The sequence below is a fragment of the Rhinolophus hipposideros genome, assembly GCF_964194185.1.
Source record: "Rhinolophus hipposideros genome assembly, chromosome: 5".
Lineage (NCBI taxonomy): Eukaryota > Metazoa > Chordata > Mammalia > Chiroptera > Rhinolophidae > Rhinolophus > Rhinolophus hipposideros.
Window position 1 is genome coordinate 11,134,755 of NC_138051.1, and position 12,361 is coordinate 11,147,115.

Consider the following 12,361-nt stretch of genomic DNA (forward strand, 5'->3'; position numbering starts at 1 on the left):
TCAGTTTGAGTGATCTCTGCTAACTTGTCTTCTAAGTCGCTGATTCGATCCTCTGCTTCATCTAACCTGCTGGTCATTCCTTCAAGTGAGTTCTTAATTTCGGTAATTGTGTTCTTTAGTTCTAGCTGGTTTTTTGTTAAGATTTCTACATCCTTTTTTAGTTCTAACTGGTTGTTCTTTATGATTTCTATATCCTTCTTTATGTCTTCTCTAAGCTCCTTAAACATTCTTATCACCAGTGTTCTGAACTCTGTCTCTGACATGTTGGTTACCTCTGCTTCATTTGATTCCAGTTGTGGAGGTTTCTTCTGTTCTTTTATTTGGGACATGCTTCTTTGTCTCCCCATTCTGACTGACTCTCTGTGTTTGCTTTGATATAGTAGGAAGTTCCCCTAGAGCTCTTAGTTCTTGCTGGGTTATCTTATGTAGTATGTGTCCTTTATATTTGACTTGGACTACTTCGTTCTTCTCCTCTGCATGTGCTCCACAGGTGGTCCGTGTGTTTAGTATATTGTCCTGTTCAAGAAGAACTTTAATTGCTTTTTGCTTGTGAGTAGGTGGGTTTAACTCCTAGGCTGTCTAGTTGTGAAACTTGGCTCTGCCCACCGCAGGGTGTTCTGCTGGGTGAGGGTTGGCCACTTAAATGAGGTTTGGCCTCTATGGGCTCTTGTGCTTTCAGAGGATTCTCTCTGGGTGTGTGACTTGTTGGTCAAACCTGGTAGTACTCTGGTTTGGTCCAGAGTTGGCTTCTGGATATGTTGAATCTTGTGCCTCTTAAGCTGGGCCCTGTTAGGGCAGTTTCAGCACAAATCAAGTTACCAAGTACAACAACAAAACAACAACAAAGAAAACAAATCAAGTACATTCACATGTAAAATACAACCGACAATACCCACTCAACATAAGCTAAGATATCAAAGAAAAAAAGGCAGAACAAAGCAAATCACAACAAGCAGAAAAGAAAACACCAAGCAAAGCAAAACAGAAAACAGCACCAGTCTTGGCTTAAGCCCACCAAGTAATCTCCAGGTTGTCCTCCGCTGTGCCAAAGAGTTCCCTGCCTATTGCGCAAGCAGCGCTGGTCACCTGGTGCCCAGAGTGAATTTGGGAGTGTAGATTTAAATGCGAGGGGCTGAGGGGTCTGGATGACAGTTTTCAGAGAGACCGTGCAGTTTCTGTCCTTTCCTGCACAAATGCACGCTGAGAGTAGCTCCACCAGCCCTGTGCCCAGTACTCCTGAGTCTTAGGGCCCTACTTCCGTGGGTGTGTGGGAGGGGGCAGGCGGGAGATCTCTAAGCTGCTGAAAGCTGGGAGTTGCCTCTGCTGCTTGCTGCTGAACTCAGGGAGTGCTTCCCCGGTTGCCCTTGCCCCGCCCCAGGCCAGCCAGAGAGGGTGGGGGCTGGGGATGGAGAGGTCTTCTCTCTCCCAGGCCAGCCAGGTCACACTCCTCCCGCAGGCCCGAAAAGGCGTGGCTGGGGTTGTGGGAGTCTCCTCTCTCCTCCTCCAGCGAAAATCCCCTCCTCCCAGCCTCTTCCGAAGGTCAGAGCTGGCTGCCAATCTTCCCAGCGCCTGAGCACAGATGCCCCTCTGTAATCTGACACTACTTCTCAGTTCAAGGGTCAGTTTAAGTCTCTGGAAGGGCGGGGGGAGGATTCGAAAAGCGCGGTGAGGGGCCCAGGTGTGGCGTCTGAGTTCTTTGTCTGCCCTAGGGCCCACGAGCTGCCCGCCCCGGCGGGAGCGATCAGCTGTGGGACGCAGGGAAAGAGCCCACCTCCTGGACCCTGCGCTCTCCGCTGCACCCTGGGATCCCGTGGGACTCTAGAGCCCTGGGTGCTGCCTGCCACTGCTGCTGTGGGCACGCTGCAGGGCCGCGGCTCTACGGTGGCGGGTGGGGAGAGTGCGGCGCGTTTCCTCTTGCCCTCCTCGCTCCTCCCCTACTTGCCCAACTAGCGCACCCCAAAGCAAACCTTCCACGAGTCTCCGCTCTGTCCTGAGATTCCCGCAGAGGTCGCCGCCCGGCCTGGGCTCTTCCACGAGTCTGCGCTCCGTCCTGGGTGCCGGGGCGGCGGTGGGGGGTGGGGAGCGTGCTTCCACTTCGCTGTCCTGCCTCCTCCCCTGCTCGCAATCAGTGCTCACCTTCAGGTAATTCCTCCACGAGTCTCCCCGCTGTTCTGGTGTTCTATATCTCCCTGTGTCTTTAGAGCTGCGGTTTACCGCCACCGCAGCAGCCGCCGCAGGCCTGATTCCACCACGAGACCGCGCGTTTCCACTCTGCTCCTTTCCTTCTTCCTCTGCTCACCCAATTTGCGCCCCTTCAAGTAATCCTTCCACGAGTCTCTTAGGAGTCTCTTAGCTGTTCTCTCTGTGTAATCAGTGGTTTCCAAATCTTCTACTCTTCTGGAATCACACATATGCCCATCACACAAAGCATGAGGTGTCCTGCGTTCCCTTCACAGTGTTTTGTAGGCTCCTCTAGCATTTGTATTCTTGTGTTATCTTCCCACACCTAATTCCTCAAGAAGCAAAATTCTGATCACTGCTTAATTGTTAAGGAGGAATTCTTACTTGACCTTTCTCTTCTCCTCAAACTGGCAACAATTCCTCAGGAAGAAGCAAATTTTGAGTCCATCTCTTGGCCTTCTCATTCGGTCCTTTCTAGTTGCTCCCCCTGCTTGGAGGAAAAGTAACCTTCCTGGTGGGTGAAATTGACTGCATCTGATTCCACTGGGCCGTGCTTTCTGGCTCCAGTGTCCTTTCTGTATGGCCTTTGCATCCTTACAAAATATGATTGTTGTGTTGTGTATATTTTTAATTTACATAAATGTCATATATGATCAGCTATGTAACTTTTCCCAATTTTTACATTTTTCACTCAAAATAATATTGCTACGTACATACATCTAGAGATTTGTTTCTCTGTAGAACACTTGACTTTTTGATGGACTTGCTTCAGTAGAGCAGGGAAATGTCTGAGAACAGATTTGTGAGAAAACAGCAAATGCTGAATGTATCTCATGTGAGGATGTGAGTATCTCTAAGAGGATTTATGGTTTTGCTTATTGTGTACCCTTCATTTGGTAGGCATAAAACAATTAACTTACAGGTGCAGGGGAGCTGGTTAGGTGAGTCTAAATTCAGTTCCAGATGCAGGTAATTTCTTTTTTTAAGTTTCTTTTTTTTTGGTGAATTTGATGGGGAAAAGGGAAAAAAAATAGACACATTTAAATGAAAAACAGGAAATAGATACAGTGGATAGGCTGTTGGGAGTATTGGGAAAGAGCCAGGAACTAAGCTTGAAAAACAGTTTTTTTCCTCCCGCTTAAAACCACTAATGACACATGAAAAAAGCTGTACAGAATATATACACTTCTTGTAGTACCCATGGGACATGGATGTGAACAATGGCTATTTGACCAGAACTAAAAATAAAATCCTAAGACCTTGAGAAAGAATGTTTATGTTTCAAAATACCTCTTGTTTATTGAACACCTACTATGTTCTATCTATTTCACATATATTATCACATTTAATCCTTATATAGTCTATGAGAAAGGTATAATTTTTATTCTCATTTTACAGCTGAAGAAGTTGAAGGTACACCATTATTAGATTCAAGCTTAGGATTTAAAATCAGTCTGTTTTTGTTTATAATCAATGAGTGTGATGGTACCTCTCTATTTTAAGCAGAGGATTTCCAGGGATTTGTTCTTGCTGTTAGTATATTAAAGCACTGCAGGTGTGCAATTCAGAAGTGAACTATGTGGCTTGGAGACAAGGACAGTGAAAAAAGGAGAGGTGGATCAGCATCAAGTAGGAGACAAAGAACTTTGTACACCTGGCAGAGAGTGGGTATTCAGTAACTGTTGTCAATATTTGTTAAATGAACCACAACCAGAACTATACCCATATGCCATTTGAAATTTGATGTGTATTTATATAAACTACTTGCACTTAATCAAAGGCAGTTCTGTCCATTATATGCCTTTAGTTTTCCAAAACTAACACTTTTATAAAACATTTGTAAACAAACAAACAAACAGGCAATCAAACAACCTGCTTAGGCATTGTTAAGGAGCAATACCTGAAGTAGTATACTCAGGCGACAATTACAGTTACTAAGCTATGGCTTCAGCTGAGTAGCTAGAGAAGCCATCACTCATGAAACAGAGTCTGAAAATGGCTCTGGATTCCTTTTGATGGCCAGGCTTTCTAGTTTCGATGTGAGTAGATACTGGAGTATGTCCAAAATATCTTACAGCCACAATATTTCTCTCATTTGTTTTTGTTTATATTTTCTCCCCATCTTTCTTAATACTTTGATCTCTGTTTCCTTTTTTATTTCTGCAAGTTAATAATAAATTTTACTAAATGCATTACTCAGACACTATGAGAAGCATTTAAAAGATATTCCCATTCTACAAAAGGAGAATTATCATTATGTAGTGGAACCACTAGACATGTAAATAGAGTATTTAATCAAATTACATGTTGATTACTGATACAAGCACGTGCATATACTATCTGGGGAGAAGAGAGAATTTAGGTTAGGATATTCTAGATTTTGTCCTGCTGCTGAAAATGTAATGGTTTTTTTTTTTTTTTTTTTTTTTTGCTAAATAATTTTGCCCTCTGGAAGGCTTTTAGCAGACTCTCTTCTTATACCAAAAGAAGCAAAGAAATATCTGAAAGTAAACTGTTTGTGAAAATGAACTGTTTGTAAAAGTGAACTGTTTGTCCTGTTCTTTTCAAATGGAATAGGGAGCCTAGTGAGACTATCTCACTGAAAAGCTTTATGTGGGTTGGAATAATTATTAGCCAGAACAGAAAGTTCCAGATCTGTGTTGCCAATGTTTGTACACTTCAATAGCAAATATTAGACATTTACCTATCAATTAATTATAAAGTACAGGTTAGGTATGAGATAGTCAATGAAGATTCTAGATAATTAAAATAATATTATTTTTGGGTCATGTTTTATATCGAAATATAAACATATATAATTTATTGATAAATTTATCTTTATTCATTTTTTTCTACTTAGGTAGACTAGAGAATGATTTGTGTATAATTAATTGGGAAGTTAAATGGCAAAAGTCATTGTAGTAAGGCTTTGCATCAACAGTGAAAAAACTAAATATATTGCTTAACCTTCTCTAACTTTTTTTATTCTACTGCTTTTTGATATCTGTATGAACTGGAAGAGGGTACATGGTTAAAAAGTCAGAAAGTATACCCCAAATTTTGAAATCAAGTGATCTTGTTGAAAAAAATTATCCATCAGGGGAAGACGTTAGAAGAAGGTAAAAGGGGTCAAATATATGGTGATGGAAGGAGAACTGACTCTGGGTGGTGTTCACAGAATATGATATGTAGATGATGTATTATAGAATTGTACACTTGAAACCTATGTAATTTTACTAACCATTTAGTAAATTTACTAAATTTACTAACCATTTACTAACCATTACTAACTTGAACCATTACTAACCATTGTAAATTTACTAACCAATAAAATTTAATTTAAATAAAAATTTAAATAAAATTTAATTAAACCATAGAAAAAAGAAAATCAACTGAAAAAAAGGAAACAAAGTATCTGCGATTTATTTTCTTTTCACAAACCCACAATTACAGAAGAATTTATAATACATCAGGCAGTATGAAATATATCAAAACAATGATATTTAAAGGAAAACTACCATAGAAATGCTCAACAGATACTCAAAAAGTATTTGTTAAGTAATTTAAAGGAAAATGAGTGATAGACTGCACTCATCACATAGCTACATAAAACTTCCAATTGTTTTAGAAGCTCTGCTAATAAAACTTGGGTATCCTCCTGAACAGTTGGTATTATATATGAGTGATACCTAATTGGTTGAAATTCATGCCATTTTCCTATTTAATATTGTATAATGAAATAAAATTCCTCTCAATTCACAATTCTTTCATAGGGGTTGTATTGGGAGAAGTGTGATGGTGAGAATGGTAATCCAGTCCTCCAGGCATAACATTTTGTGTACCCCAATTAAGATAGTGACAATGGGTTCAGAGAGAGAGAGAGAGAGAGCTATGGATACAAGCGATTTTAGAGGTAGAATGGATAGAACTGGGTGGATAGTTGAATATGCCTCAGGAAGACAGTTCAGTTTTCTGGTTTACGCACCTGGATGGATAGATTAGAGACAGAATATACAGCAGGAACAAGGTTTGGGATCAGGGAAGAGGAGTTCAGTTTTCAACAAGATGACCCTGTCAGTGACCCACTTACATTTTCTTATTTTCCTTCATGTTTATTTGGGGGTTATTCTGGCTGAACTTTTTTTGTTGTTGAAGTTTTATAAGAGTTTATTTGAGCTAAACTAATAATATATGCTGGGGAGCAAGATCTAAAATGCTCCCCTGGCTGAACTTTAATAATTTATAGGTGTTGCTTTGTCAGTTTCCCTTAAGAAATTTTTGTTAGTAATATAATTGACTTTCCAACTAGACTGTAAACTACTTGAGGACAGTCTTCTTTTATTTTTTCTCTTTGATATACTTCCTTGGTTTCTAGTAAAATCCTGGTACAGTAGAAATCAATATTTATAACCAACTGAACATTAATTTCTCCATGAGTTATGTGAGCCTTTGATGGAAGACATGTTTCACCAACTATCCATCCTCATATTAAAAAAAAATTAAAAACATGAAAAAAATGGAGATGATTTTGGAGGGGTTATTGGAAGATAAAATACAATGTAGAAATGTTGCTACATTTTAATGTTGTGATCTATTTATGTGAATTAAAAATACTAGAAAACACTATTAATAATTAAAAAAATAACATTCACATTTTTTCAATTCAGCTGAGAAAGAAATAAAGATTGTAGCTAAATTGCTATCTGAAAAATGTATTTTGATTTTTATCTCAATATTTCTTTTCTAATAATTCTTCCATTTTTACTAGCAAATAGGCAACAATTAAAAATGATATTCAGTGTTGGTGAATGTAGTAGGAATTCTCAAGTACTTTTTTTTTGATCATATACACTCTTAATAGAAAGCAATTTAGCTCTATGTATTAAGACTCCTAAAATGTTTATGAACTTTGATCCAGGGACTCCATTTAGGAATCTAAGTGAAATGTTGAGAACTTTTATTATTAAATCATTTGCCAAGATGTTCATAATCTCATATAATAATAATTCAACCTTTTAAATGACATAAATATTCAACCACATAGGTTCATTTAATATATTGACTCTGCCTTCTCTTCCTATTCTCATTGTATCCATTCTTAGAGTCCATTCTTCATTATAATCACTCTGCTGCAAACTCTTCAATAGCTTTGTTTCTCTCTTCCTGCACTATTTCCTAGAAAAATTTCAGCCCTGGAAAAACTCAACTACCAGCTTTTGCCATGCCTGTGTACTGCAACTAAGAATTATTGGAGAAAAACACACATCTTTTAAGTTAGCTTTCACTCCATCTGGACTGTTAAAACTGGCAATTCCATTCTCTTGATCTCAAAAAAAATTATTTCCTATCTGCACACCTTCTCCAATCTTCTCTAATCTCTATTCTCTTTATTTTTCACTCTCCTTTCTCTCTCCTAGGGTTTCAGAGGATGACATTGCTGCACGCTATATAGAAAAAGTAGAAACTGTTACACAGTAACAACAAATCTATATATATTTGCACCAGCCACCCCTCCTTCTTTCTTTCTGAGATAGTATGAAGGTTCCCATCTCCTATGAAAGATGAAAACCTCTATTTGTTCTCTGGGTCCCACGCTGTGCCAAGTACCATGTTTCCTCGAAAATAAGACCTGGCTGGACAATCAATTCTAATGTGTTTTTTGGAGCAAAAATTAATGTAAGACCTGGTATAATATAATATAATATAATATAATATAATATAATATATATATAATTTAATACCAGGTCTTATATGATATAATATACTATAAATTAATATAAGACCAGGTCTTATATTAATTTTTGCTCCGAAAATTGCATTAGAGCTGATTGTCCGGCTAGGTCTTATTTTCGGGGAAACACAGTAGTTATTTTATGTTTCTCCTCCCTTTAACCTTTGCTATCATTTGTAGCATTCAAACATGTTTTTTTTTTTTTTTTTTTTTAACAGTTCAGGCATTTAATTAGGTCTTTCTTAATTAATTTAGAACACCAGTTTGTGAGGATAAACCCCATTTGTGAGAGCAAACACAGAGCGGAGGTAGCCCTGGAGCTGAGGAACAGCTTTGATTTTTGGCAGAATTTGCGAGTCCACGGCTTTCTGATCAATTTTGCGCTGCTCTGTAATTTCGTATTTCTCTTTCTCTGTGTTGAAGATCTCCCCTTCCTGGTGCCTGGGCTTACGCAGCTTCTTCTTTTTGAAGTAAGCGTCAGTGAGATGTTTGGGGATTTTCACACCACTGATATCAATTTTGGTGGAGGTGGCGATGACAAATTTCTGGTGTGTTCTACGCAGAGGAACTCGATTGAGGGACAGAGGTTCAGTCACAAGTAGCAAGCCACTGCTCAGCTGCTTCAGGAAAACCACCCTCTTGCCTCTATGGCGCCCAGTGAGGATGATCAGAATGGTCCCGGGAGTGATGCTGGCCCGCAGTTTTCTCACGTGCTGACTGAAGGGTTTCTTGCCATGGCTCAACAGTTTTCGAGGCACATCTTCAGTAGGATAGTATCTAGGCATTTTGCGAAGTTTAACCACTCGGGTGCCACCATTCTTGTCGCCACCAACTGGTTTTGTGACAGTAGCAAGAACCTTCTCCTTCTTTTTCTTTTCAATCCTGGATTTAGCTGCCGAGTACTTCCTCTTGTACATGGCCTTTCGGGAATACATAGCTGACCGGGAATACCTGCCGATTCCTCGGACCAGGACAGGGTTTCGGCTGCAGTGCGGCTTCCCCTTCCTAGGCGTCTTGGCCTTGAGGTTGGCCTTCTTCACCTTGCCACCAGCATCGGCCTTCTTGGCGTCAGGTTTCTTCTCCTTAGCGTCCGGCTTCCCAGCCTTTTCACCCGCCATCTTGCAAGTTGGGAAAGTCAAACATGTTTTTGAGTCTCCCATTCTTTAAAACAAGTAAGTAATCATACTTTTGACATCTAACCGATTGTGAAGATGTTAGATACCATCTATTTGTCAATGACTGCAAAATCTAATCTGCCCAGGTTTTTTCTGAGGACCAAACTTTTCAGTGCACCGTCAACTGGTCATCTTCACTTTGGTGTCTCGTGGGGAGCCCAAATTTGTTGTCTTCCCTACTGAAGTCTCAGTTGTCCCCTTCAGATTCACTCCTCCACCAGTGTCTCCCAGTTTAGCAAGTGAAGCCTTAATAGCTCAGTTTCTCATGCTGCCACTTCCTCTCCACACCTGCCTTTTATTGACCTCCCACATTGAGTGCATCACCAAGTCCTGTTGATTCTATTTTCAAAATACATTTCGAATATGTCTGTTTCTCTCTCCATTGCTCTGTCTTGGTCCTAACCAATGACTCTACCCTGAATTATTATAATTGCTCTCTTATTGTCTCTCAGTTTCTACTTTTCTCTCCTTTAATTCATTATCTGCCTTGTAGCCAAAGTGTTTTTTTAAAAAATGCAAATCTGATCATATCACTTTCAATGGAACAAAACTTCATTTGGTTTCTCATTGCATTTAGGTAAAACCCACAATCCTTTAGATGCTCTGAAAGACCCTGGGTGCTCTGCCTCTGACTACCCTGCCAGCCTAGTCTGCTGAGCTCCTGTCCCTGCCATTCTCTTACTGACCTACCACCTGACTTTCGCATTCCTCAAACACTCTGAAGCTCTTTTTCAATTCAGAGGCTTACATACCTTGTTCTGTTTGCTTGCCTTTCCCTCTTCTCTTCACCAGGTTAACTTCTACACTTTTTGCAGGCCTCATCTTACATTGTGCTTTCTCAGGGAAACTTTTCTTGACTTCCTGGATTAGCCTGAACCTGGATATTATTTGCTTTAACAAGACCTTGTATGTCTTGATAAAAGTAGCTATCAGGTTATTCATGTATGCAATAAAGGTTCTGAGAGCTTAACGTAGTGCCCAGTAGGCATTAGGTCCTCAGTGAAAATACTGTAAAATGAAGGAGTCAGTAAATTATTATGCAGTTGTCAGTGGTCACGTTTTGTAATTAATGATGTAAGGAAGTGTTCATGACGCATGTAATGTGAAAATGAAGTATACAAAACAGTATTTAGAATATAATCTCAATTTTGGAAAAAGGTTATCTATTTGTTTTCATATTAAAAAGTCTGTAAGAATTCCTCCTGCCCTAGGTTTTAACATTTTTGGGGAGGCGTCTGAGTTTTCAGAATTTTAATATTTTTGGATGTAGGAATTACAGGTAATTTTTATTCTTTCTACTTTTTTATATTTTCTACATTTTCCATTTGAAAGGTAAAGTTATTTGAAAAGAAATAGAATTAGGTATTTGTACTGTATTAAAATGCATGCTTATTTCAGATCTTTTATATCATTGCCTTCAGCTTCCTTAAGCCTTTGTAAATCTTCATTTTAGAAAATATGATGCATTTTACTCCAGTACAAAACATCTTTGTGTTGAATGATCAGCTGCACGGAGAGGATATACCAGTTCAAAAATATGGTGCTTGTATATCATAAGGGACTACGGTTTGTAACATTGATCCAACTAGTAAGAAAATTAGTCAGGGTCAGTGAACAAAGATAATATTCAGTAAACTGCTCACTGGAATATGATCCAAATCCCTTATCTTTGGGAAGTGTATGGCTTATTTATTAATGCAGCTTCTTTGAGAAAAAGATGCAGGTAACAAACTGTGAAAGTCTTCAACTGTTTCATTCTTTACAGTACAGTGCTTAAACATTTAAAAAGAAAACCCTAATTTGCAAAGTTACATTGACATTGTAATTTTTGCATATTTAATAAGCCTTAGCTACTTTAACTGAAAAGTGGAATTTTTCATGGAATGCTATGCTTTTCATTCCTGCATACATCTTAGATTTAATTTGGCATGGGACGCATCAACCTTGGCTCTTAGAGACAAGGTTAGAATCTGTAGTGCATGAAAACAAGCTCTTCTAAACACTTTTCCCCCCATTTGCTACACATTCCATGCCAGCTTTGGAGAGAACACAAAGAATGAGAATGATCTTTTTTCTTAGCTTAACAGAAAATTATTAGAGTAGATGAAAATAGTTTCCTTTTTAGAATAGAGGATAGAGATTCTCCACATCTCCATTCCCCTTAAGAAGCCAACAAAGCAGGATTTGTCACACTGTAAAACAAAACAGTAGTTGTGGAGGTTTTGCATGTTTTGAATAACACTGTTAGTATTCAATGTATAGTCTTCTGGCTTTTTTTGTTTGTTTTTGTTTCTTAGTAGAAATTCCAACTGACCTTATTATAAACAAAAAGATATTCTTTGGCTTGATATCCGAAAATTTTAATGCTATTGTGAAACATTTTAGGTGTGTATCAAAGCAACTGTTTTTGGTTGAATTTAAGATATGAAGCTATTCAATTATCTAAATGATATTCATATTATTACTTCATATTTTTCTTTAGGAAAGAAAGATAAATTATCTGCAGTTATGATGATATATGGTCAGTGTACCCATTTGCAGGAAACTCATGAATACAATTAGCTTTCTTTAAAATGCTTGCATTACGATTCACCTGAAAAGGAGGACTTGATTGAAGCTAGAAAAGTTTAATAAAATTAGGTAGTGAGGACATTTGGTTGCATGCCATCTAACTGGTTTAAGGGGAAAAGGAATTTATTGACTCCTACCTGAAATTCCAGGAATAGGTCAGACTTCAGGGAGAGCTTATTGGAGAGCCAAATCCTCAAGATGTAGTCTCTCTTTACCTCTCAGATGTTTCCGTCTTTCTTTCCTGTGCATTAGTTTCATTTCAGGCACCAACTTCACTCTTCTATACCCTTTTCCCTTTCTCGTGGCGATAACTTCTCTTTCCTAAAATTATACTAAAATATCCTTGGGATTGAGTTTCGTTAGCCCTGATCGCTCCAGTTTGAGTTTCCTAAATTAAATCACTCTGTTCATTAGGTGTGATGCTCGGATGGGCAGGATCTGAGGCACATGCAAGCCCAGAACCAGGGGTGAGATCCGTTCACCTGTTCTGTATGGGCTGAGAATGGGGAAAAGCAAGATATCTTGTATAACAACACTTGTTGTTATGTGAGTACGGGAGATTTTGACGTTGACAGGGAAAATGATAGAAACCTAATACAACTTCATACATTTTTCTGCATATAGATGTCATGATGTATATATAGTTGGTCTCAGATTGGAGAAGTGAAGGCCTTGAAAGACATCAAAATGTTGGCATCACTGA

The 12,361-nt window shown here is 38.8% G+C and overlaps 1 protein-coding gene across 1 annotated transcript; it reads right to left on the reverse strand.

The window, feature by feature from the left end:
* Window positions 1-8,128: 8,128 nt before the first annotated feature.
* LOC308497820 (large ribosomal subunit protein eL6-like) lies at window positions 8,129-9,030 on the reverse strand (the record flags this gene model as incomplete). The annotated part of the gene is made up of 1 exon (XM_081048931.1): window positions 8,129-9,030. The coding sequence occupies one exon, from the start codon at window positions 9,028-9,030 to the stop codon at window positions 8,164-8,166; it is 867 nt and encodes a 288-aa protein (XP_080905057.1). The 3' UTR covers window positions 8,129-8,163.
* Between the last annotated feature and the right edge of the window lie 3,331 nt (window positions 9,031-12,361).